A 25,089-nucleotide genomic window follows, 5' to 3' on the forward strand; every position below is an offset into this window, starting at 1 on the left:
TGGAATAAATAAACCCCTGTGGTCTAATGTGACATTTGAATAAATTACATTAATTACATAATATCTTGTAAATTTTTTTGTGCTAGGTTTTGACAGGGTTGGCCTCCAAATTATAAACTACACTTGAAAAGTTATCACTAGATTGAAGACCCTGAGTCACATCAGCAAAACAACATTACCAGCATCATATTTTTGTTAATTTCTGGTGCAAAGTCAAACAAAGCAGTAAAAATGCAGCATGGCAGGAGAAAGAAAGGCAATGGGAACAATCTCTGCAGTACTCACAGTGTCCATTTAGAAAAATACCTTTGAGGAGGTGGGAGGTGTTTGCCATGCCATGTAATTCTTCTCCCAGTGGTCAGGAATTGACACAAGAGCAACGAAGTGCAGGGTGTTGTCATTAGCTCAAACAGCTCAAAAAATTCAATGCTCTCAGCTTTCAGGCATCCCATTGCTCCCTCCTCAGAGGCAGCACAGCCCCTGCCATGGAGCAGGCAATGCCACTGCTGGCTGGGCATCCCACACCTCCCTCACAGTGCCTGGATCGCTGAACATTGCTCCTTTAGGTCCCTCTCTTGGTTTCTTTCCAAAAAAAGTATCCACAACCCGAAATTCTGAATCACTTTAGCAAAACAAGAAGGAAGGTGAGGCTGCCTTGGTTTGAAGCTGCTTTCCTGGTGCACTGTGGGGAGCAGATTGAAACTCATGCAGTGAGAGCATCCTCACCCACAGAGCTCTCAGAGGCTGAATTAGAGAATCCTAATGGCAAAGTGTCATCAAATATCCACTGAGCTGGGCCTGTTTTATGCTTTATCACTTCAGAGTTTCCTGCCTCCATCCTGGCAGCAGAGGGGTGATGGTGCTGAGAGCTGGCATGTGCTGGGGCACTGGCAGCCAGCTCTGGGAGGGGAGCTGGCAGCATCCTCCCTGCTCCAGGATGACGAGGCTGGAGGCCTTGTCATGGAATAAATAAAATATTCTCATGTTTGAGAGATGTATTTCCCTCACACTTGGGCACTGCAGGTCAGAGCTTGTTCTCAGTGGTGAGGCACAAATCCCAAACAGCTGCTTTGCCTGTGAATGTGTGTGTGAGATTCTTTTTGCATCAGTGTGAGAGGTACCAGGGAATCTGATGCCTTCTACAAACTGTTTGGAACCTGTTGGTTTGGGAGGAGAACCACTGCCAGCCTTTAGGGATTGCTATTTATACATGTATTTTAAACAGCAGTTGTTCTTGGAAAATCTGATTTAAAAATAGCATTATGCCTTTGTATTCCTCTGACTGCCAGATGAGATGCTCTGTGTTCCCAAGGATTTGTTTGAGTTTACTCCTCCCTAAGTGCCAACACTAGAAATTCAATCTCAGTTCTGAGACCAAACCACATCCTTGTCTTCTCACATATCCTCAGCTGCAATAAAAACCTAAAGATCAAAGCATGCCCTTGGTGGCACCTCTGCAACCTCTTTATTTGCAGTGATCAGCTCTCAGCTGGAATCCTGTCAGCACTTCTGTCCTGGGTGCCTGAGGAAGGCCAGGACCCAGATTGCTCCTTGTGTTTTGTCTTCCTCGACAGCCAAAGAAAACCAAGTGCAAGACAATATCAAAAGGATGGGGATATACGTGCTATACCTCACTGTTACTGGGTGTAATATTATGTCAGTGTTGTTGACCTGCTGAGAAAGTGCTGATTTTGTCTTTAGGGAAAAATTTTGCATTTCAGTGCACCTGAACTGACAAATGCCAAAGTTGCTGTTCCCAACAATTTTCATTTAAACCCAGGGAGCAGAGGAAACGAACTCTGAAGCCTCCAATCCATGGCTTTAAACCTGAGGAATTCAAACTCTGGTGACACTCCCTTAGGCTGCAGCTCATTCTCTCCCCTCACACCACTTTCCTGGCCCCAAAAGGACACCCCTGGTGCTGTTGAGTCAGGGATGGCAACAAAAGACTCCAGTCTTCAGAAGGTGAATCAGAAGCTTTAATGAAAAGTAGCACATATTTTTATAATGCGACTCACTAAGGTGAGACTTCATTGGTCTCAAAGTAAAAACCTCTCATACTATTGGTCAGCTATGAGTAGCACACTCTGGAGAATCATATCTATCAACAATGGTTGCAGAAAGAGGGATAATATTACTTTTAATTCTTTTCTCTAAGTTTCCCAAGCTTGGCCTGGGAGAAATGATCTCTGTTCTTTCTTTGACTGAATTGAAAATATCCACACACCCCTGTGGTGGTGTTTGCAAGGGTCTCAGGAAAAGGGAAGAGATGAGGATCTGACTCCATGTTTCAGAAGGCTTGATTAATTATTTTATGATATATATTATATTAAAACTATAATAAAATAATAGAAGAAAGGATTTAATCAGAAGGACAGCTAAGAATAGAAAAAGAATGATAACAAAATCCTGTGACTGACTGAGACAGTCCGGACAGCTGGGCTGTGATTGGCCGTTAATTAGAAACAACCACATAAGACCAATCACAGATCCACCTGTTGCATTCCACAGCAGCAGAAAATAAATGTTTATATTTTCTTTCTGAGGCATCTCAGCTTCTCAGGAGAAAAAATCCCAAGGAAAAGATTTTTCATAAAGCATGTCTGTGACACCCCGACAGAAAACAGGCTGAGACACCCCATTACACAGACTGCTCAAGCAGCTCATGAGCATTTCAGACATGATATGCTCAAATTTAATAACTTGTTGAAACAGGTCCTGCTGGCATCCAGGTTGTGCTTTCTGCCCTGGGGGTGGCAGGGAGGCCTTGCAGTGCCCCGTGGCCCTGAGCCATGCCTGGAGAGCCCTGCAGCTCACAGGGATGCCCATGCTGTGCTGGCTGCAGCTTCCAGCCCTCTTCTTGCTGGCACCAAAGCTGTGCCCAGCCTGGGATGTAAATTGAATCTTGTTGGGAGCTAATGGAGTGAGGAATTTGACACACCTTTTCCTTCTCTCTAGATGGGAGCCATATGGCTCCTGACTTACAGCGTTCCTCAGACTGAAGATGAATGAGCATTAACATATGTTCCCTGGAGTAATTAAAAATGTGATCATAAACAGAGCCTGACTCACTGAAGGCAGATTGTTGTTATCAGGGGAAAACTGAAGTCAGGGCAGTGCTTCAGAGGTGAGCACCTACCTGGGGTCCCTGGTGCAGGCAAGGGTGCAGGAGTTTGCATTCAGCATCAGTAACAAAGACACTGGGAAAAAGGAGGGAGATGTGTTTGATGTAAAACCCATCAGCTTAAAGCACTCTCAAGGAAATTTGAATTTAAGCATTTCAAGGGTTTGGACAGATGTGGCTGGTGCAGCTTAGTTTGGTGAGGCAACTCACTGAGCCAGAGGAATTTAGTTCTGTGCCCAAGTCCTAAGAAATTCCAGCTGCTGAAAAGGGTTAAATTTGAGGAATGTTTGAGAATTTCCCTGGAATGCACCTGAGGAGACAGAGAAGCAATCTCTAAGGCTGGGGGAAGAGGTTTTATGTAGCTCTGAAAAGAACTGTATTCCACAGCCTCCTCTACCAGCAAGAGAGAGACAGAAATATTCAAGGAAAATTCAAGTAACCCATCATGGAAAGCTCTCTGAAAAAGGAAGAAGTTTCCTGTTTCCCATCTCTCCTGAGAGGAAGAAGTGATTGGGTGTGAGGAGAAACCAAAATAGTTAATGACTTAAACACTGTTAAGGTCATTGGAAGACTTTAGAGCAGAGGACAAATTTTAGGAAACCAAACTATGAAAGGCTAATCTGAACCCAAGGAGAGGTTTGGCAGTGCTGGGTTAATGGTTGGGCTTCATGAATTTAGAGATCTTTCTCACCTAAACTGTTCTATGATTCTGTGAAGATGGTGGGAAAACTAATAATATCAAATGTAGGAGAATTTCACCTCAGGAAATACAATATTAATAAGGGTATAAGGTATTTTAAAGGTTTCAAAGTGAAAATTTTCAGTTGGTGTTCATGAATATTACAAAACAGATGTCCTTCAGCTGATTCAAGGTTCTCCTTGCTTATGACTGGGAATTTATAGACAAGATGTGTTGACTTCTCCAAATTAATGAGATTTATTAACAGGAAAAAAAATAAAAAAAGAAAGAACCAGGCTATTAAAACCAAGTTAACATCAATAACCCCCCATCAATAATCAATGATCAGACATATCTCTCTGAATTCAATGCTTTATCTGACAGCAGCAGCTACTTTATTTCCTGTTTTAGAGAGCAGACATTTTTATTTGAATTACTTTTGCAGAGAAATTCCAAATGTATCATAGGTCAAAAGGCAAGTAGAATAAAAGGCAAATTTGATATAAATAATTTATTGCAAATACTTTGCTTAGTGAATGATGAACTAGAATAACAGAATGGATTTAGATCTTCTGCCCCTCTAGGTCATGATTTATTACTGCCTGCAGGTCCTTTACCATTCTTCACCCACTCATGTCTCCATAAAATGTCTTGAAAAAAAAAGTGAATAATATCCCAAGTCCTGTTGTCCAGGGACTGTCAAATGGGTGGAGAAAAAAATGCATCAAATGTAAATGTAAACTTCACTCTGCAATGTAATGGTAGGGCATGATTTGCATAAATATTGTTTGCAAAGAGCAATTAGCACTTCATTTACATTCAGTGAAGTAGCAATTTGCACATTTTCAGGAAACAATTTCTTTACCCATATGTGCAAATTTTGTGCACTGCAATTGACACGCTAATAAAAAGATCTTAATAGACCATTTTTTTTTATTTTACATCAGAGTGTTCTGAAATATTGATTCACTCTCCTGAAATATTGATTCGCTGGGCTATTTGTAAAAACAGAAAAATGCAGATTTGAATTTTTAAAACTTGCTTTCTAGGAAAAAAATCAGAATTAATTTCAGATGTCTGCAATCTTCATGCTCTTTAAGTGGTATTTTAATGCGTATCTTTGTCAGAGAAATATAATAAGCATTATTAAAAAGCATTAGCAAATTCAGTCTCCTAATCTGCAATAACAATGAGTATATTTGCATATTGCAGTATGGAAATAATACAGTCCATTTCCTAGTGTCAATATCAAACTCAATTCTCCATTAAATGTTAATAAAAATATTTCACATTTTCTCCAGAATGAAGAAACTTCCTAATAAAGAGACAAATTTCATACTTACAGCAAATGCAGAGAATTTTTATAAACAACAAAAATTTACTTAGGAGTTGGACAAGAAAAGAGCAACACACTGAGTTCAGCCAGCTGTTGTCAATGGCCATTTCTGGTCTCTGCAGCAGGAGAAATAGATGTTAAGTGATTTATTTAGACCTCCTGCAGCTGTGTCACTAACAATTGCGCTGTTTGTATAGTTTCCTTCACTATTTTGTCATTTCTCCTATAGATGCACATTTGGAGAGAGGTAGGGATTGGGGTTCCCACAGAAGTTGGGTTGTGCTGTGCTTGGTGGCTTTTGGAGGAGAGAAATCTTTTGGGCTAAGATTGCTGATATTTGGAACAGTGCATTTTTCCATTCTCAGTCTGAGTTTCCGAGAAGGGTTTATTTTTGGAGGTTGTTCAGTTGCCCATTCTGGAAGGGTGAGCATGAGGACACAGCAGCAGAGGATGCAGATGTTCATGGATTTCCCTGCCAAGCAGGCTGGACAGAGGCTGCCCCTGCTCTGCAAGCCTTGTCCCAACATGTCCTGGATGGCAGGTCCTAGCAGGAGACCCTCAAATGGAAATATTTGCTAAATTGGCCCTAGCTATGAGTTCAGGCAGTCAAATGCTCAAAATTCTGCCTGTTACTCTTCAGAGGCAGTGGAAGAGAAACATCCAAACATCACAGGGCACCTTTGAAAACCTTCCTCATACTGTGCATTTTAATAAAAGGCATTATGTATCAATCTTTGAACAATCACAAGTAGAATGAATAGCAAATATGACAACAAATAGCAAAGCCTCCACTAAGTCCCAGTTTTACGTGCTTATTAAAGTAATTGTTACAATAATGATCTTGTATTCTTTGCCTTTTCATCTCTGTCACAAGAGAAGGGATCATTATGGTTGCACCTAGGAGTGTGACATCCAGATCTATTTTGAGGTCTCATTATTGTTGGTGTTGTCTTTTTACTTCACAAATCATATATTTATATTTCATCTCCTGTGTCAGGTATTCAAAGCTCTGCTTTGATCAGTGTAAATTGCATGTGCCCCTCACATAAGGTGAGACCTCTGTTTGAACCTACAGAGTAGTTAATTTTGAGATCTCATGTGAATCTCTGACTTACTCATCAATAGTTTACTCTATTTTTATTTAACCCTTTTTTTTCTTCTTTTTCTTTTTTTCCCCCTATTTTTCTTCACCTTCCTTTTCTTCTTCTTTGTTTTATTTTTATTTCTAGCATTCTACAGAACTTCTGAGGCCTTTGGCAATATTAACCCCAAATGCAGGGGTGTCCCAGACATGCAGTAACTTCTGGGGTGCTCAGGATTTTCCCAAGCAGTGGGTGTTTTCCTCCCTGTACAGACCTTTAAACTAAAAGTCCAACATATAATTTTGTACATTACAGACAAAAAACACCCTTATGAGAAGGGGCATAAATACCTGAACCTTTAATGTTTCTATAGCCTCAGTGGGACTACATTTTGCAAATGCCTCATAACATTACAAGAATTACAAGAGAGGCTAATGATATGAAAACAGTAATGACACAAGGAATTTAGGAGTCCTCTGACCTTCAGAAAGCCCATGGGTTTATTGTTTGCAAAACAAATAGATTTATTCAATTTTCTGTTGATTAACAATAACTAAATCAGGATCAGTGACAGCAACTGATCATGAGCAGGAACAGCTGTGGCCAGCCTGTGTGGGTACCTGGCAGGTACCTGGGGCTTGGGCTGAAAGATGGAAATTGATCTCTGCAAAACCACCTGGATTTTGTGGTTTCATCTGCTGAGTTGAAAACTGCATCAAGCCAAGAATGTGATGATCTGGGGCTATTTAAAAAGAAATAAAAATAAAATTCCCCTTCTTTCTCAGTAGCCTTGAGAGATGGTGCTCCAGGTCAGACCTGCTGGCTGTTTTTAGGTTGGTACCAGCACCTTTAGCTGAGAAGCTGAGCTGAGGAACATCTGTCCCCATCTTCCATTTGAGCAAAGTGACCAGTGAAGCCACAATGCAAGACAGAGCTGTTTGAGTGCCACACCCATCTGATTTCCCACTAAATCTTTGTATCTGCTGTTTTACTGGGGCTGGCTCTCAGCTTCCACATCCACCTGCCTAATGTGCATTTTGGTGGTGGGACTGAAGTTGAAAATCTTTTAAATGCTGAGTGTGGGCTGTGACATGATTGCATGATAAAGAAGCCACAAGACCCTTGTACTTCACCCTTTAGCTATGGTTCCAGAATCAGTTTAAATCTAGTTTTCCCCATTACAGCTGCAGTGCCCCATCTACAACCAGTAGAAAAACCACAGTTTAATGTTTTGGGTTTTTTCTTGCTGCCTCATCAGAAGTAAACAGTCACCATGAAGTTCCTCCTGTCTCCAGGAATTAAGGATGTTCTTCTGTCCTGATTTATTCACTTTTGAGACAGAGTTTAATTTTGCAAAACTTCTCTCTCCTCAGTCTTTGCATTTATTTTTGGCAGGAGCAGTTGCCTGCGGCACGAGCACCGAAGACTGGCTCAGTGTTAATAGTTGTCAGGGAAAATGAAGAGGCTATTTCTCACAGCAGACTTTCACCCTGCATGACAAATGCTGGTATGAGCAGATTAAAAATCAGTGCATGGTACAATATGTCACACATAAAGCAGCTCCATGTTATTAATTGGCATGCTACCCATTAGCTGCCCTCAGTGTGTGCCTCTGTGAGTGGAACAGGAGCTGCTGAAATCAGGTGGGTCAGAACATCCTCGGGTATGAAGGTTTGCAGCACTGATGGAACTAATTGAGGTGTTCTGATTCATAGCACCCAGTTGCTTGGATAAGGGTTTGAGATGCTTTTTCCCCCCCTAAAATGTGATTCAAGCTGCATTTTATTACAATGAACAGCAGAGATACTCTGTGATATGTATATTCCCCTGAACCCAAAACCCTTTTTTACCACAATGGGTCATTTAAAACTGTGATGTGATTTAGAGTGGGTTTTTTTTCTTCTTTTCTGCTGTTTTTGTGACAGATTAATTATTGACCTTGAAAATTTCCCAGGGAAATTATTCAGTCTTAGGATACAAATTAGTTACACACAAAAATGGGTTTACAAAGCAAACCAAATCAGCAAAGGCTGAAGCTTGTTTTCCAAGTCATATTAGGGCTGGGAATTGTTTCAGTAATCTTCAGGAAAAAACCAAAAGCTAGAACATAATTTTCAACAGGTTCAGAGTTGGAGTGGCAGTGCTGCAAGTGCTGGGCACCTCCTACACTAGACCCTGGAGCCAGCCTCCCTTCTGCAAAGAAGTAGAGGCCTCAGGATAAAACAGCTTTGAGATTTTCCTGAAAATTGCTCCTAGGCTTCTGCATGCTGGGAGAGTTACCCTGGTTAAAGAAACTTTTCTGTGAGGGGGGATCAGGGACAGCCCAAGGGACTCTGTAGCCCTTTGTGTGGCTGGTGAGGCACAGCCCGTTCTGCTCAGTGCCTCTCAGAGCAGCAGGGACATTGCAAAGGGGCACAGCACACCCTTTTACCAGGAGAAATAGTCCCTTCCAGTGATTGCACAGGCAGGAAAGAGCAGTTCAGACAGAGCAGGACACTGGAACAAGCTTTCGTGCAGCACACAGGGGCTTTGGGGTATGAATGTCTGCAGGTCTAAAGAGGCACAAGCTCTGAAGAGTTTTGAGCAGACAAAACGCTGCTCAGACACGAGACCTCTGACTGCTTGACTTTTGGTTATGGAGATATTGGAGTCCTTGGCAGACACAGGTTAAACTGCAGATGTAGGATGTTGATGTCATATGTAATGACCCCATTTAATCTGAAGTGGGGCAGAATTATATTCACCCTCAGGCTGGGTTTTATTGCTTGGACACTATGGGTCCCCAATTTGCTGATCTCTCTTCTGTCATCTTATTTTCCCTCCCTTTCATTCCTTTTATTCTCTTAAGCAGTCTCCAACTCTCCCTTGCTTTTCTAACCTCTCCTTGGTGCCAGAAGAAAATTCACATTCACTCCTGAAGCCTGTTTTCCTGATGCACTCTTCACCTGTGATCACAACCTGGGATCAGAACCTTACAAGAGTTTGTCCTACCCTTGTCACTACCTCTATCATCCTCCAGAGAGGACAGCAGAGGCAGCATGACCAACTCCTGTGCCCTTTTGGGGCCACATTCCTGCCAGATGTCACAGCTCTCAAAGGCTATCGGGTGCTGTGGAGTCTGACATGCACAAGTCACTCAGATTTGAATTAATAATGCTCTGAAAATCTCAAACACCTATTATTATTATTATTATTATTATTATTATTATTATTATTATTAATTTTTATTTTAATTTATTATTGTTATTTTATTTAATTTTACTATTATTACTATTGTTTTTTAAAATGTAATTATTATTTTATTTAATTTTTAAAATTTATGTCTTAGCCACAACAGCCTGGGCTTGTTCAGTTCACAATGTGAATATGTTTGTTTTTCCTTGGCTATCAAAATAGAGAGGTTATTCTATCTGGACACATTAATGATAGTCAGTTGTTTCCTGATAACTGCTCCATTAACATCTGTCAGCATGGCACCCTCTGCTCATAACCTCCTCACAGACCAGACAGCTTTCCTAGCAGAAGGGACATGCTTACAAGAAAATAAAAGGCAAAATGTCAGCATGTTCCCAAATGAGGTGCCCTGGGAGATTCATAACACAGTGGTAGCTGTGAAGAAATGCAGATGTGACAGGTGGCTGACAGTTTGGTATTTTGTCTATAATCCTTCTGAACTAGTGGCAGAGATTTTCTTAAATACAGTGATTACCATGAGAAACCTCTCCCTAAAAGTGTTGTTTACATCAACAATCATAAGATGATAAGCGGATAAGTGACAGGCCTGGGTCCTTTCCATTAGTTTCAGAGGACAAATACCATGGGTCAAGACTTTTGGAGGAATAATAATAATAATAATAATAATAATAATAATAAGCATCAGCAGCAATGGATTAATATAATAATAAAACAGATCAGCAAGCCTGAATAAAATAGAACAGAGTCTGAATAAAACAGACTCCAAAGCCTGGGGCAAACTTCATTTGCTAAACCATTGGTAAAATGGGCTGAGGCAGATATTTGAGCTAAAGTAAATCAGGCAGAAGTTGCCTTTGAGTGATTGAAGGACAGGCTCAAAAGCATTTGGACTGCCCAGAATACAGACATATTGCTCCCTGGGCATCCTTCTGCAGAGGAACTGCTGTGGCTCTGTGCTTCTCTGCAGAAATAAGCAGTGCATTACTAATAGCAAGGTGGTAGCCACTTTCTAGACATGCTGCTGCTATTTTTCTTGGCCTACAGAAATGATATATCCAAGGTAGAGTAAATACAAAAACAAATAAAACCGCTCTCAAAAATGTTTTTGTCTCAATAATTAATTCCTCAGCAAATTTTCTCATCATAAAACATGTCCTAATGAGCTACCAGGAGGAGAGGAAATTCATCACTTACCTCACAAATATCAACTTGAGAGCACTGCTCATGTCAGATGGCATAATTAATGACTTGAGAGGGAGCATGGAGCAGCACAGCCAAAAACACCATCCCCATCAGTCATTCCACATCAGCCCAACTCATCCATGATACTTGATCTACAGAGGATTAGCCAGGCAGCTAGAAGGAGATATGGGGCTGAAGGGAATGCAGGCAAATGTGGTATATCTAATCTTGATTTATCCTGGTTGGTTTCCTGCTTATCACCGAGGTGCCATGGCAGTTGGTCGTGCATTGTGTTTTATTTTTGTGGTTTTTCTTTTTTTTTCCCAGAGAAATAAGATTTACAAACTTTGAATTTCACCTTCCCTGATGCTGAGCAAGCCATCTTCAGCCCCCTGTCAGAACAAGGTCCTCTTGGGGTTCAGCTCCTGTTCAGCAGGCCTGGGGGGGTGCAGAGAGCAGGTGAGACCTCTCTGTGCTGTGGTGAGAGTGTCACAGACATCTTTTGTGAAAAATCCTTTCTTTAGGATTTTTCCCTCTTCTGGGAAGCTGAGGCCCCAGAGAAAGAATGGAAACAATGGTTATCTGCTGCTGTGGAATGCAACAGGTGCACCTGTGATTGGCCCATGTTGCATGTGTACAACTAAGGGCCAATCAAAGACCAAGCGCTCTCTGAGAGAATCAGAGAGAGCTCCTTTGTTGATTGATTCCTTTTCTATTCTTAGCTTAGCAGCTTCTGAACTTCTCTCTCTATTCCTTTTAGTGTAGTCTTGATATAACATATATCATAAATTAATAAATCCAGCCTTCTGATCATGGAGTCAAGATTCTCGTCTTTCTCTTCACCCCTGAGGAACCCTTGCAAGCCCGGCAAGAGTGAGAGGGGATGCTGTGGTCAGGTGGATCACAGAATGCCAGAATTTCTAGGTTGGAAGAGACCTTTAAGGTCATCGAGTCCAACCCATGTTCTAACACCTCGACTAGATCATGGCACCAAGCGCCACATCCAGTCTTTTTTTAAACACATCGAGGGATGGTGACTCCTCCACCTCCCTGGGTAGATGATTCCAGTACTTGACCACTCTTTCTGTGAAAAGCTTCCTCCTTAATCCTAGCCTGTATCTCCCTTGGCGCAGCTTGAGACTGTGTCCTCCTGTTCTGTCTGTTGTTGCCTGGAGAAAGAGACCGACCCCCAGCTCACCACAGCCACCCTTCAGGAAGGTGAAGAGAGTGATAAGGTCACGTCTGAGTCTCCTTTTCTCCAGGCTGAACAACCCCAGCTCTCTCAGTCGTTCCTTATACGGCTTGTGCTCCAAGCCCCTCACCAGCCTCATTGCTCTCCTTTGGACACACTCAAGTATCTCAACGTCCCTCCTAAACTGAGGGGTCCAGAACTGGATGCAATCAGGGGATGTTCATGGGGGGCTGCAGCAGGAGCACATCTGACCTGTTCTTCCTGTGGTGGCACCACCAGAGCTGGGGCAACGTGCAGCCTCCTCTCATCATGCCCATCTCTTCTCCCAGTGCTGTGCAGATGCAAGAACTGCCCCACTGCCTCCTGCAGTGTCTGCCCTGGGGCAGGTCCCTCCTGAGGGCATTCACAGGAGCCAGAGTGTGGGGGATGCTTGGGAGGGACAGCTCTCCCCACTTGGATGGGAAAGCTGAGACACCAGGCTGGGGCTGCCAGTGTTGTAATGAGAGCCTGAAATGCCAAAGTGGGTCAGACCAAGGCATGATCTCCCTGGGTATCCCATCTCCAATGCTGCCAGGAGCAGGTGCTTGCTTTAGGGAAGAATAGAGGATGCTGGAGATGTAGAGGGATCATTTTGTGACTCCACCTTCCCAGTAACCTGCTGTGAGGGAATCCTGAGCTGAAGTTTAGTTACCCTGTGAGAGTGGTCACAGGGGTTCTTGGATGAGGGGAGAGAATGTTGACTCCACGTTCAGAAGGTTTGATTTATTATTTTATTATATATATATTACATTATAACTAACTAAAAAGAATAGAAGGAAAGGTTTTCTCTCAGAAGGCTTGCTAAGCATAGAATAGAAAAGATGATAACACAGGCAGCTGGCTCGGACAGAGAGCGAGAGCCAGCTCTGCCGTGACTGGTCACCAAATCCAAAAATTCACAGGAGACCAATCATAGATGCACCTGTTGCATTCCACAGCAACAGATAACCATTGTTTACATTTTGTTTCTGAGGCCTCAGCTCCTCAGAAGGGAAAAAATCCTAAGAAAGGATTTTTAGTTGACATCCCCCAGCTCTGCATTTCTCAGGTCTTTGTGGAACCCTTTTTACCATTTATTTATCTAATATCTTTTGGCACCAGCATTTATTTTTTGCCCTCTGCATTGTCCCATGATGTGTGCCATGGAATAATTATATGAAGTGCGAAAAATGTGCATCTTTTCCTGTGTTTCAGAGTTTCTGCTTGGCCAGTATATGTGGTGATATTTGTAGGGGTCTCAGGACTAGGGAAGAGATGAGAATTTGATTCCATGTTTCAGAAGGTTGATTTATTATTTTATGACATATATATTACATTAAAACTATATTAAAAGAATAGAAGAAAGGATTTCATCAGAAGGCTTGAAAGGAAAGGAAAAGAATGGAAGGATCACAAAATCTTGCGACTGACCAGCGAGTCTGAGACAGCTGGACTGTGATTGGCTATTAATTAAAAACAGCTACATAAGACCAATCACCAATCAGATCTACTTGTTGCATTGCACAGCAGATAATTATTGTTTACATTTTGTTCTTGAGGCATCTTAGCTTCTCAGGAGAAAAAATCCTAAGGAAAAGATTTTTCATAGAGCGTGTCTGTGACAAGTATATCTCATGTTCTCCATTCCCTGTGATAAAAGAATGAATGAATGAATCATCATTCATTTGCCTTTCTCCCTCAGTTTCACCCTGCTGAGAAACATAAGCCTATCAAATTTACTCCACTGAAATAACTCCATGTTTCTGAAACCAATTCCAGCCTAGCAGGATTTTTTTTAGGATTTACATGAGAGGCAGCTCCAAAGTGGCGGCTGACAGGTTTTATCTCCATCCCTTTGCTCACTCCACTGTGTGCTCACTGCTTAAGACCCATCTCCAGTAGCTGTCAGCCTGCAAAGTGCAGCTGTTCTACATGTCTGCTCACATTTGTAAATGCCTGGCTGTGCTTTCTGAAACTCTCCAATAAATGCTCTCTTGAGTTAGTTCATCAGCCATGACAAGTTTATCTGCTCTAGAAGTGGCCCCACATTCCCCTGTGCAAGCACCCTGGTGCAGCAGAGCCCTGTGGCTGCTGCTGGCAAGATCTGAGCACGGGGCTTGCCCCAGGCAAAGAGCCCTCGGCACCTGCTGGCCCCTTCTCTGGGCTCCAGTGTAAGCAGTAACTGGGCTTTTATGTCGGTGCTGACCTCCCAAGTTAAGTTCAGCAAACATTATCTGGCAAATCTGATGTGTCACATTTCAAAGAAAAGAGTTTCCCACCTCAATCCAGGTCTGATTTCTTTACAGGTAAAGGATAAAACCCTTTGGGAACCAAGCACTTCTTGGAAGCAAGGTTAAGAGCAATAAACTTTCCTCCTTCCAATAGACTGAAATATCTTTTCTGTTAGGAGCACACATCTATCCCCACAGGGCCAGGTCAGTGCTCTATAACTCATCTTACACAACTGAAATACAATTTTTGATGATCAGAGCTGGGTTAGGATCAGAAAACTGCCTGACACATTTCATTTGTACTGAAAAAAGTTTTTATTGAAGAGATGTGGCATTCACAAAGAAATGCTTTCCCTGCACAGATAGAATGAGATTTCAAGATAATATGCACGACAAATGATTTGTAATGAAGCTGTGAATTAATGTCTTTTCTAAGAATTCCCCCAGTGCCCTCCTCTGTGTCAGGACTGTATCTGTAACCTCTTACCAGCACACAGAAATAGTTTTTTGGTTGCCCAATGGAAACACCAGCCTGAATCCCCATGTGCATTATGTCTGGGGTCTCTGTCCGTCATCTGCTTCTCTAAACACTGCCTGGGAAGTGGCACACTGATAAAATGAGCATAAACAGACCTGGGATTCAGCAGTGATTTGAGACCTGCAGCTGATCTCAGACTGGATGTGGCTGGGAAATTAGATTAGGAAATTACTTTACCTGGAACTGGACATTAATTGTGATGCCTTGTGCTGGAGAGAGGATTCATGTCAAGATGGAAAAATGAAATTGGGATTGTGGGGAAACTATAACTTGAGGACAGTTTAATTTGGATTTTTGTGCCAGAGTGAGCTGAGCACAACTCACATTCCCCTTTTTGATGCCTTTTGCTTTCTGGCATCCTGGCCTTGCAGTTTTGGGCCCTACAGCAGAGGGGCTGCTCTGGTGTCTTCCCAAGCATGGTATGGGGCAGACAGCTACTCAGCCCCAGGAATGAAATGCCATCTGTTCCTGCCATGTATTGGACAGCAATGTTCCCTTGCTGTGCTGCTCTGTTCTCAGCTTGATGCCCAGCAGGAACTTGCTTGAGGTTATTTTCTTCCAGCCCTGCTCCACCTGCCAGCCAGGGGATAATGAAGCTGATCCCAACTCCAGGCAGCTCCTAAATGATACGAAGGCTCAGGAAAAGTTATTCCAGTTCGGGTGAGCCTTTGCTCCCCTTGCAATAGCTTGGTAGGGGTGTGACAGCCTGGGCTAGGAACAAACCCACTGGATCTGTAGGGGCTGGATGGAGTGGCTGTGCACCCTGTCTATTACTGCCACCATTTGAGGCTGCTGGCCAGATTTTTACAAACTTGGGTCAAAATTTCCTGGGATCCAGCAGCTAGGATGAGGCCAGTCAGCTGGTTTGGGGTATTTGTGTGTGTGTGATGGCAATCAACAGGGTGCTGACATCAGTGACATCAGTGTCCTGTGTCATTTGGGGGATCCCCCACCGGCGGTCCCCAGCCCTGCTGGAGACGCACGGACTGATTTAACCCCCTGGGCGCCAGAGGGTAGTGACAGCCAGATTTTCCGGAAGAGAAAACACAACAGCTGTTCCTCTCTCCTCTGCCCTCTTCCCCTCCAAGCCTCGAAACCATTCACAGGGGCAGCTCGGGCTGCGGGCGAGGGAGCAGCCGTGTCCGGAGGAGGCATCGGACCGCACCGCAATCCATTGCATTGCACTGCGCATCCTCCCTCCCTCCTTCCCTCCCCACCGCCTACTGCTGCAGCCTGCCTTCCTCCTTCCATCCCTCCATCCTCTCCGCTTCCCACCTCACATCCCTCCCTCCTGCATCCCTCCTCCAGCATCCCTCTCTCCACTCCTCCCTCTTGCATCCCTCCCTCCTACATCGCTCCCTCGTGTATCCCTCCTCCGGCATCCCTCCCTCCTGCATCCCTCTTTCCACCCCTCCCTCCTGCATCCCTCCTCCTCCATCCCTCTCTCCACCCTTCCCTCCTCCCTCTGCCTGCGCAGAGCCGCGGACATGGCGCTCAGCAATTTCCTCTTCGCTCAGTGCATCTGCTATTTCCTGGCCTTCCTCTTCAGCTTCATCGTGGTGGTGCCACTCTCCGAGAATGGCAACGACTTCCACGGCCGCTGCCTGCTCTTCACCGAGGGCATGTGGCTCAACGCCAACCTGACGGTGGAGCGGCAGCGCTTCACGGTGCAGGAGTGGGGGCCCGAGGCCGCCTGCCGCTTCAGCATCTTCACCGGGCTCCTGTCCCTGCTGCTGGCCACAGTGCAGGCCTGGAGGACCCTCTTCTTCCTCTGCAAAGGGCACGAGGAGTGAGTATCCCTGGGGATCATCAGCCCGTCCCTGCCACAGCCTGGGCATGTGGGAGCAGCCTGGGAGTGAAGCTCTGGGGTTTGCATCATCCAGGTCATCAGGCTGCCCAGAGGGGTTTGGGGAGAGCTGGTGTCTGACCCCTGTCTGTCTGTCTGTCTGTCACACACCAGGCACTCCCCCAGCCGTGTCCAGGGCCTTCACCATGGGATGCTTCTGTGGGGTGAGGTTTCAGACCCACCCACAGGCCTTTGGCAGTCCAGTGTGGGCACGCAGCTGCAGTGGGCATGGGAGGATTTGGGGGCTGTGGGGAGTGGGCCTGGGAGGATTTGAGGTCTGTGGGGTGATGATGGAGGCTGGGGCTCGCAGGGGCCTCTTGACCACGGTCTCACTACACATCCATGCCAAAGGAGGCCTCCCAGGTGTGCACTGGGCCTGTGAAAAACCTTGAAACAATGTGGTTGTGTGTGTGGGGCCAGAAGGCAGAAGCTGGTGCCTCCCCTCTCATTTTGGTGCTGCTTTTGCTGTGTACATGGCAGCTACTGCAGACAACGACTATTGCTTGGTTACAGCATGAGAGCAGTGCTGAGTGCTCCTGCAGCAGCTCAGGGTGGCACTGAGGGCTGGCTCCTGTGTCACACAAACCAAGGGACAATCTTCTCCTGCAGTAGCTCAGGGTGGCACTGAGGGCTGGCTCCTGTGTCACACAAACCAAGGGGCATCCTGGAGCAGTGTGGGGAAGGATTCCACAGCATCCCACCCCAGCAGGGGTACTCAGAGGCTTGGTGGGCCAGGCAGCAGCTCAGGAGTCCTGTGATGTTCTGTGCTTGCCTCTCTGATGGCCTGAGAGGGCAGAGATCCTGGTGCAGGTAACCCAGGTGCTGCAGGGCCAGGGCTGGACAATGCACTGGTGCCTGTCTAAACTAGGAAAATATTTTCCCCATGGTTTAGGAACATTGCCAAGGGTGAGTCATTCCCATCCAGGTCTGTTTGGTCTAGAGGTTTCTTGAGTTAAGGGGCTGTTACATGTGGGCTTGGTAACCCTGGAGACTGGGTAGCAGTGTTATCTTTCTGGCTCTTTCCAACCACTCTCAACCTGTCTAATACTCAAACATCATGCAGTTAGAGAGGACCAGAAACTTATTCCATATTAAAACATACCTTACACTAAATACAACCACATAGTTCTTAATATCTTTGAGTTCAGCTTCCTCTGGTGATCCAATATATGTAGAGGGTTAATTAAATCTCAATGCTAGCTAATTTTTAGAAGAAACCAGCAGTGAAAACCCTGTTATGGTGACATTTGGATTAGATGTTTGGCCTGCTTCCAAAAGTGGCTGTTATCTTCAAAACTGTTGGGCAGGCCCCTGAAAAGTGTCCCTTCAGGAGCTCCTTCAGGCTCCTTTGGGAGTTGTATAGCACTGTTCAAAGCTGCTCCAGACAAGAAAGGCAGAGGGCTGTGGGGTGATGGGGAACAAAGACAAAGCAAGTTGGGATAATGAGATACCCACAGAAGGCTACAGGAGGGTACAACATGGCAAGATGCTTGGGAACAGCATTTTCTTGGTAAGAAGGAAAGTCTGTCCTGCTCCACATGAGCCACCATATGAAAAGCAGGCAGGGCTCATGCTGTCCTGATTTTAGTCAGCCATTTTTTAATGGTTCAAATGGGTGCAAAACCATTTCTGTTTGGATGGAGAGATAAATGTGAGCTCCTCACCACCCATGATAATTGTCTGTTCTGATTAGAGGTAGCTGAGGGAGAGCCAGAATGTCATAACTGATGATCCTGTCGAGGAGGATCACTGCTCCTGGGCCAGCCAAGGCAGTCAGGGTTGGTTAGCACCCTTTGCATCTTCCATGTCCAATGGCTTTGAATGATTGCTCACAGATTATTTTCTAGCAGTTATGATGGCTAAAAACCTTAAAAGGGTCTCAACACCCCTTGCCCTGGCAGCCTGGGGCTCTTCAGCTCAGCTGAAGGGTAGAGGTACAACTCAGATACTTCATTGCTAGGATTGCGAAGCAACTTCAGGTGTAAATATTCATTATTAAAGGGCATTCACTCAATCTGTAATGCATAGCTTGAAGTTCTAATCTAAGGAGGAAAAATCAGGTAATCTAGAGATCCATATAAGCAGTCTATCAGGATGCCCTGGCACTGGTGATGGTTTTTCTTGCCAGATGCAAATCAGGTGCAAGGCTGAGCCCTGCTTTGTCAGTGGAAAGTCAGATCCTGGACCATGGAACCTCTCTTGCTGCAGGGTAGGAAACAGAGGGAGAACTGCAGATCCTGGGCTGTGATGACCCACTGAACAGTCCTGAGAACTGCTCCTTTTCTAGAGCTGTTACTAATTCTGGTTCCAGGTCTGTTTTGTTCTGTGAGCAGCTCAAGTCTTTTCTGCCTCCCAGGCCAGCACTACATGCTAAGGTGCACACAGAGGATATGACCTGACTTCAGCAAGGCTTGGGATGAAATCCAGGCTAGGTGTGAAGTCAGGGCAGAGAACATGCAGAAATCTGGAATCTCACAGCAGCTGCCACTGTGTGGGTGACCCAGCACCCAGCAGAGCTGAGCTGATCTACTTCACCAAGCCCAGCTAAACCAGAGCACGATTCAGCTTATTGTTCATCCAGAAGTCAGGTGTCCTGGCATCCAGCACCCATTACAGTCTCTAGGGGCACTTCTTGAAGGTGTTTTATTTCACTTTTCTATCAGTCTTGGGGTGGAACAACTGTTACTTTGGAGAGAACCTAGACAGTCCCTCTAGGGCCTCATCAACCCAGAGCAAACATCCTAACTCTGCTGATAATTGCTTCCTCATCTCATTTTAAAGAAGTTCTCCTGAGGTCACAAATGCATCATGTATAACCTGTAGAAATGAGGATTGTCCAGAGCCTTCCAGGACTCAAACACTTATTTAAAAAGCCTCTTGGCTTTTCATTTGATGAGCAACCAGGGAAAAGAAATGACTGAGGGTTTTTTTTCTTCTCTGGGGTAAGTAGATTCATTCTGTCACCAGCACGAGTGGCACTGGTGAGAAATTTGTCATATTCATTTTTACCACACACTGAATAGGATGACCTGCCTCCTGGAGATGCCAGTCTTTCCCCAACCTGGAGCAGATGTCCAGTTTTTACATAATGTCAAATTCCAAGGTGTCCTATTCTAAACAGCCACTTGGAGAAGTTTCAAGTAGAGAAGGGCTTTGCTGGGTGACTGGGATTAGAAACTTTTCACAGCTAAAATTCAAGTGAGGAGTTAAAGAGTGAGAATGAGAGAGGGATTCCATGGCCCTATGGGAAATCTGTAAGCATCCCACCCATCCCACTCCAAACACTGCACGTGCTCAGGGCAGGCCCTGCTGGGGCAGATTTAATGGGGCTGAGAGAAGTTGATATTCAGCTGGCAGACACAGCATACTGACACCAAAGCCAGAGAAATCCTGGGAGAATCTGGCCTGCTCTGCAAATTGCCCATAAAACTGAGATTCGTGTCCTGTGATGGCAGTACCTTGTGTTACATTGCTTGAAGTGATTATAGCTATCAGTTCTGTGTTTTTTATTTTTAGTTTCCCTCTTCTAAGCAATATTTGTCCCAGTTATCACTTAAGTCATGTAATAATTTTAGCTGCAGTTACTACATAATTTGAGCTAATGACATTTATTTTAACAATGGTGATTTTCATCATTGCAGCTAATGAAATCCACATTGTGTATGAACAATCACCACTCATTATAGAAAGCCACATCTTCTTATGTTTAAAAAAGAAATCAAAATCAAAAGCATTTGCAAGTGAAGGTAGTGTGACTCAAAATCGAGCCCATAGTGTTTCAATGTATTAGGTGTTGTTAATTAAAGATGTGTTTTAAATGGAAACTGATATCTTTGAGCCCACTCTGCTGCTTACAGAGACTGCTGATGTTGTGTTTCAGCTGTTTATGAGTTACATTTTTCTTCCCTTTTATTACAGCTCTTTCTTTTACGCCTTCCTGAATCTGCTGATCAGCGCCTTTGTGGTGTTCATCACATTTATTGCCAGCACTATAGTGAGTGTAGGATTTAACATGTGGTGTGATGCAATTACTGAAAAAGGAAGCATGCCAAATAGGTTAGTATTGAAGAATACATTTTATTCCTTTTATTTTTTTTTTCAAATAGGCACAATTGAGCTGTGGTGTTACAAAGTGTAGTTATTACACGCAAGGTGAGCAAGGGGGAGAAGGCATCTGTAATATGAAAATCCAGAGTTTTTTCATGTGGAACAAAACATAGCAAATCAAACTTCTTTTTGTTTGTTTATTTAGAAGCCCACAAAGAAAAGTGTGTTTCCATCATATTTTGTGGTTGTGATCACATCAAAAACAAATCCATTGTGTTAATTTTGTTTTTTATTTCCAAAGGAATGCTAGATTTAGAGGTTTTCTAAGAATGGGGGGAGTGTGGCCTTGTGAGCAGGGCAGGGGGCTGGGGGCCAGGATTCCTGGCTTGCAGTCTTGGTTCTGCCCCCAGCCCACTGTGTGACACCAGGCAAGTCACTTATCCTGTCTGTGCCACAGCTCATCATCAGAAAAACCATTTGGGGTAGAGTTCCTTGCCTTGTAGTGATGCTGTGGATGCCCTGAGAGCCACAGGATGGAAAGCACTTTGTAAGTGCAAAGTACAGATGGCTGATGCTTTGTTGCAGTCACAAAATGTACAGCTCCTAAAATGGCCCAGTGTATCCCACGATGCTTATGCTCCTTATAGGGAACATGCTAAGTCAAGGAAGATTTGCTCCTGTCAAACAAATAATGATGAAGAGAGAGGAAAATGTGACATTTTATGTCATATGATCTTGAATATATGTACTACTTGAAGCATACATTTATGTTGCTGCACATTGTCATATGTTGTAAAATGCCATAGTGAATGTTCTGTTTAGGGCTGCAACGATTAATCGAATTACTCGAATATTCGGTTAAAAATTCAATTACAAAAAGCATCTAATCGAATATTCGGGTAAGAACCTGAGATGACCGACAGCACTGAAAAGGAGAGAGAAGAGGCTGCAGAAATCAACCAAGAGGTAGAATGACAACCTCAAAATCCTGGGATATTTTTCACACCAAAAATGGTCCAAGTTATTTGTAAAATCTGTAGGCAGCCCCTATCTTACCATCAGAGTATCATCTCCTTGCTGGAGCATCTGAAACAAAAACACAATTCCTTCTTCTGAGGCTTTTCCTGATGAAGTCAAAAGGTAACAGAGGATCATACACTTTGTTTCATTGAGGGGTGAAACAACCAACCTGGGGTGATGCCAGGGGCAAATCTGTGGGAGGCGAGGGGGCAGTGGGAAAGAGGGGATCAAGGATGCTGTTCATAATAACTATCACAATTCCACTTATGAAAGATTTGTGTAATCACTTACAAGATTTTTTTTTTGTAAAAGAAAGTAATTCTTATCTTAGTTTTAGAGAAGATCAGCAAACAACATGATGATTGCAATAACTTAATCATCTTTTGAGAGATTGTGCCATTGTGACTGTTCAAAATACATTGATTATGTTGTTTCATTTTATATTTGGTTTACCTAGAATATTTTAAATTTTTTCTTTTGTTTTTTCCTTCCAAATGCCTTTCTGGGTAGCTGTGAAGAGTTGCAGGATATAGATCTTGAGCTGAACTTGGAAAACTCTGCTTTCTATGACCAATTTGCTATTGCACAGGTAGGTCAGACTAAGTCATGGTTCTATTCCAGTTAATTTGCCATTTGCTTATTGACCTGGGGTTGCTGGAGCTGAACTACCATTCTCAGAAATCAATGGGAATGTTTCCACTGACTTCAGTAAGTACTGAATCAGAATGATAGTGATGGGCACATTTGCCTTTTAAACTCAAAACAGACAGTTTTGAGTACAGATATGTCAAAGTTTCACCCTACCACTGATCTTGTTAATCATGACAGAAAACTCATTGTTCATCCAAAGGATCAGGTCTGCAAAAGTTGCAGCACTCAGGTGTCCTGGATCTCCTCATTACTGTTCAAAATAACTTCTGGCCTGCACCATGCTGTGGGGTTCCTAGTTTTGCCTTCCTTGACTTTGACTGAGATCACCTAACCTATATAAATTGACCATTGAAAATAAGCAAAGATTTAATTATTCAGATAGGGCTGTTTTCTGATGGATCCATGAGAATTAGACCCCTAAGGCTGTCAGACCTTTCTATTGAATATTCTAGCTCCAAGCCAATGATCAGCCAGTGAACACTGGGACATGAGCACATAGTACTTTTGCAGGGATGACAGGCCCATCCCTGCAGGGCTGTACCCTTACAAAAGCTTATGTTATCCCACATGGACAGAGGCATTAGCCTGCCTGGAACATTCCTTGAAGGTAACCCTGCCTCTTGGGCATGAGCCAGTTTTTTGTCTTTGTTGCCAGCATTGGCTTCTAGATGTCCAGCTCGGGCATAACTGCATTTAGGAATGAAATATGCCATAAAAGTGACTCCTTTACATGAAGAATCCAGGACTCGCTGGATTTGGCATGACTCCATGGGTTTTGGTCCAGCTGAGGTTTGCATAATCACCTGGACAGCTGACTTTGTTTCCACAATACTGTCCTGACCTCTTTATGAATTCTTTCCTTCTCCAGTTTGGTCTCTGGGCTGCCTGGCTGACCTGGCTGGCAATTACCATCCTGGCTTTCCTGAAGGTTTATCACAACTACAGGCAGGAGGATCTGCTAGACAGCCTGATCCATGAGAAGGAGCTGCTGCTAGGAAGATCCCCTTCACGATCCTCTTTGCAAGATGACAAAAGTGGCATGATCTAAAGTGTAAGCAAATTTCCAGGGCAGGATCTAGATTTTATTATTCAGTAATGTGAGCTGAAGCTGAGTCAGGGTATTGAGTGTGTGAGATCTTTTCTTTTCCTGAAATGAAACGTAATTGTGAATTACTCACTTCCCCCATGAGAAATTGTTGGCAGAAATACTGATATTAAGATAAAGAGAATGAACTGCCCTATGTGCCTGTGGCACAGCAAACTTTCTGTCCTGTGCAGGCAAAATTTGTAACCTGCCCTTGTCAGCAGAGCTCCCACGTGCCATTGCTGTCTTTTGGGACAAGGGACATTTCTGAGGACTGAGCTGGCAAGACCAGGCTACAGCATCCAGGCTATTTCTTCAAACCATTCTTCAACAATAGATGTAACTGGAGCTGAATTCAGTGCCTCCCCTCTCCCTCTCCTCCCTTTTGCCAGTGGAGCTGCCCCTTGTGGTGTTTTTATCCTGGGAAACTGCAGCTCTGGTTGGGATGCTCTCACTGTCTCTGCTTTTGCTGTGTGTGGATGCAGTGCTGACAAACATGTTGCTCCTGCTCTGATTTTATTTCAAACATAGAGACCTGTGTTCCAGACTTGATATTTAATATTGGACAGTGTTAATGAATTCCATGAAACCCGTTTATTATTATAGCACCTGTCAAAAACTGTGTATAATATATGGAAGGATGAAGGAGAACATTTTTTTCTGGTTGTGGCTTTGTTTCTTCTTAGATTTTGGCATGAGCAGCATTTATTATGACTCCTGAAGTGAACTGTAGCTAGAAATTGCTGAAGCTTGCATACTAAGAAATTAAGCTGAATAGATAGTAATAATGCTTGTGCATTTATAAATGTAACTTGGTCCCTAACATTGTATACTATTCTGTTTTGAATATTAGAATTTATTTGTGATATTTATTTCATATAGGATGTGCAAAATTACTGTAATCATTTGCATTGTAGGTTTCTATATATAAACATAGCAAGGAGTTCAAAGAGCTGAGTTATTTTATTGATAGTTCAGTGCTGAATGGGTCCATTCTCCCCACTCATGGGCAGGAGTTCCAGGGCAGATAAATTTTGCTGTGAAAAGGATGAAGAATTGCTGTTTACACAAAGCTCACTGGTGACTGTGTTGTTGCTTTCAGTTTTATTTGGCCAGTGCTTCAACAAATCAGGTGAATTGTTGAGATCAGAGGTAGCTCTGATAATTAAGAAGAGTCACTCAGAGGAATGTGGGATTTGCATGGCAGAGAAGTAAAGCTGTGCTAGGATTAAGCATTTATCCCCAGGTACACATTGCACAGAAGACCCCAAATCAGCAGAAAACTTAAGCAAACAACTAAGTTTGGACTGAAGATTTTTTGGGAATATGCTGACACTGCCTGTGGTACCTGTGTTTGAATTGACTGAATTTATTGTAAGAGAAGTGCAAACCACACATGATTATATGACCTGGTAAATCAGAATGAGGGGAGAGAGGACAGCAGGCTTTTCCCACATCAGAGCTCAAGCCTGGGGTTAGCATAGCCATGCAGATTTACTGTTGGCTACTAGGGACTCTCTGATGCTTAGTTAAGTACCAGCTTAAGCATTTCATTGAAACAGAATTTCATGTCATGAAAAATCCCTCAATTAATAAGCATTTTAGGGCATAAAATCTGACATTGTATTTAAGTGCCAAAGTGTTCTCATAGGTTTAGAGAAAAAACCCTCCATGGGCCCTAAGCAGTAATCCAGCCCTGTGAATATTGCTTACAGCCCCAGCTGAACACTGCTTATAGCCACGGCTCTCTATAGAGAGGCCTTGTTCTTCAGCATGATTTCTGCCCACAAGAGAATGCAATTCCTCTGAAAGCTTTAAAGCAGTGGCATTTTTTTTTTTTTTTTTTTTTTGTGGTTGGGAGTTG

General features: G+C 43.7%; 1 protein-coding gene across 1 annotated transcript; it reads left to right on the top strand.

Moving 5' to 3' along the window:
• The first annotated feature begins 15,672 nt into the window (after window positions 1-15,672).
• TMEM179 (transmembrane protein 179) lies at window positions 15,673-24,175 on the top strand. The gene is made up of 4 exons (XM_064713521.1): window positions 15,673-16,366; window positions 20,342-20,479; window positions 22,001-22,079; window positions 23,010-24,175. The coding sequence occupies exons 1-4, from the start codon at window positions 16,065-16,067 to the stop codon at window positions 23,187-23,189; spliced, it is 699 nt and encodes a 232-aa protein (XP_064569591.1). The 5' UTR covers window positions 15,673-16,064; the 3' UTR covers window positions 23,190-24,175.
• Window positions 24,176-25,089: the final 914 nt, after the last annotated feature.

This window comes from Zonotrichia leucophrys, chromosome 5 (genome assembly GCF_028769735.1).
Source record: "Zonotrichia leucophrys gambelii isolate GWCS_2022_RI chromosome 5, RI_Zleu_2.0, whole genome shotgun sequence".
Lineage (NCBI taxonomy): Eukaryota > Metazoa > Chordata > Aves > Passeriformes > Passerellidae > Zonotrichia > Zonotrichia leucophrys.

Coding starts and splice junctions, on each gene's coding strand:
- TMEM179 (XM_064713521.1), top strand. CDS start 16,065: ATGGCGCTCAGCAATTTCCTCTTCGCTCAGTGCATCTGCTATTTCCTG. Junction 16,367..20,341: donor CTCTGCAAAGGGCACGAGGA/GTGAGTATCCCT, acceptor CTTTTATTACAG/CTCTTTCTTTTACGCCTTCC. Junction 20,480..22,000: donor AAAGGAAGCATGCCAAATAG/GTTAGTATTGAA, acceptor CTTTCTGGGTAG/CTGTGAAGAGTTGCAGGATA.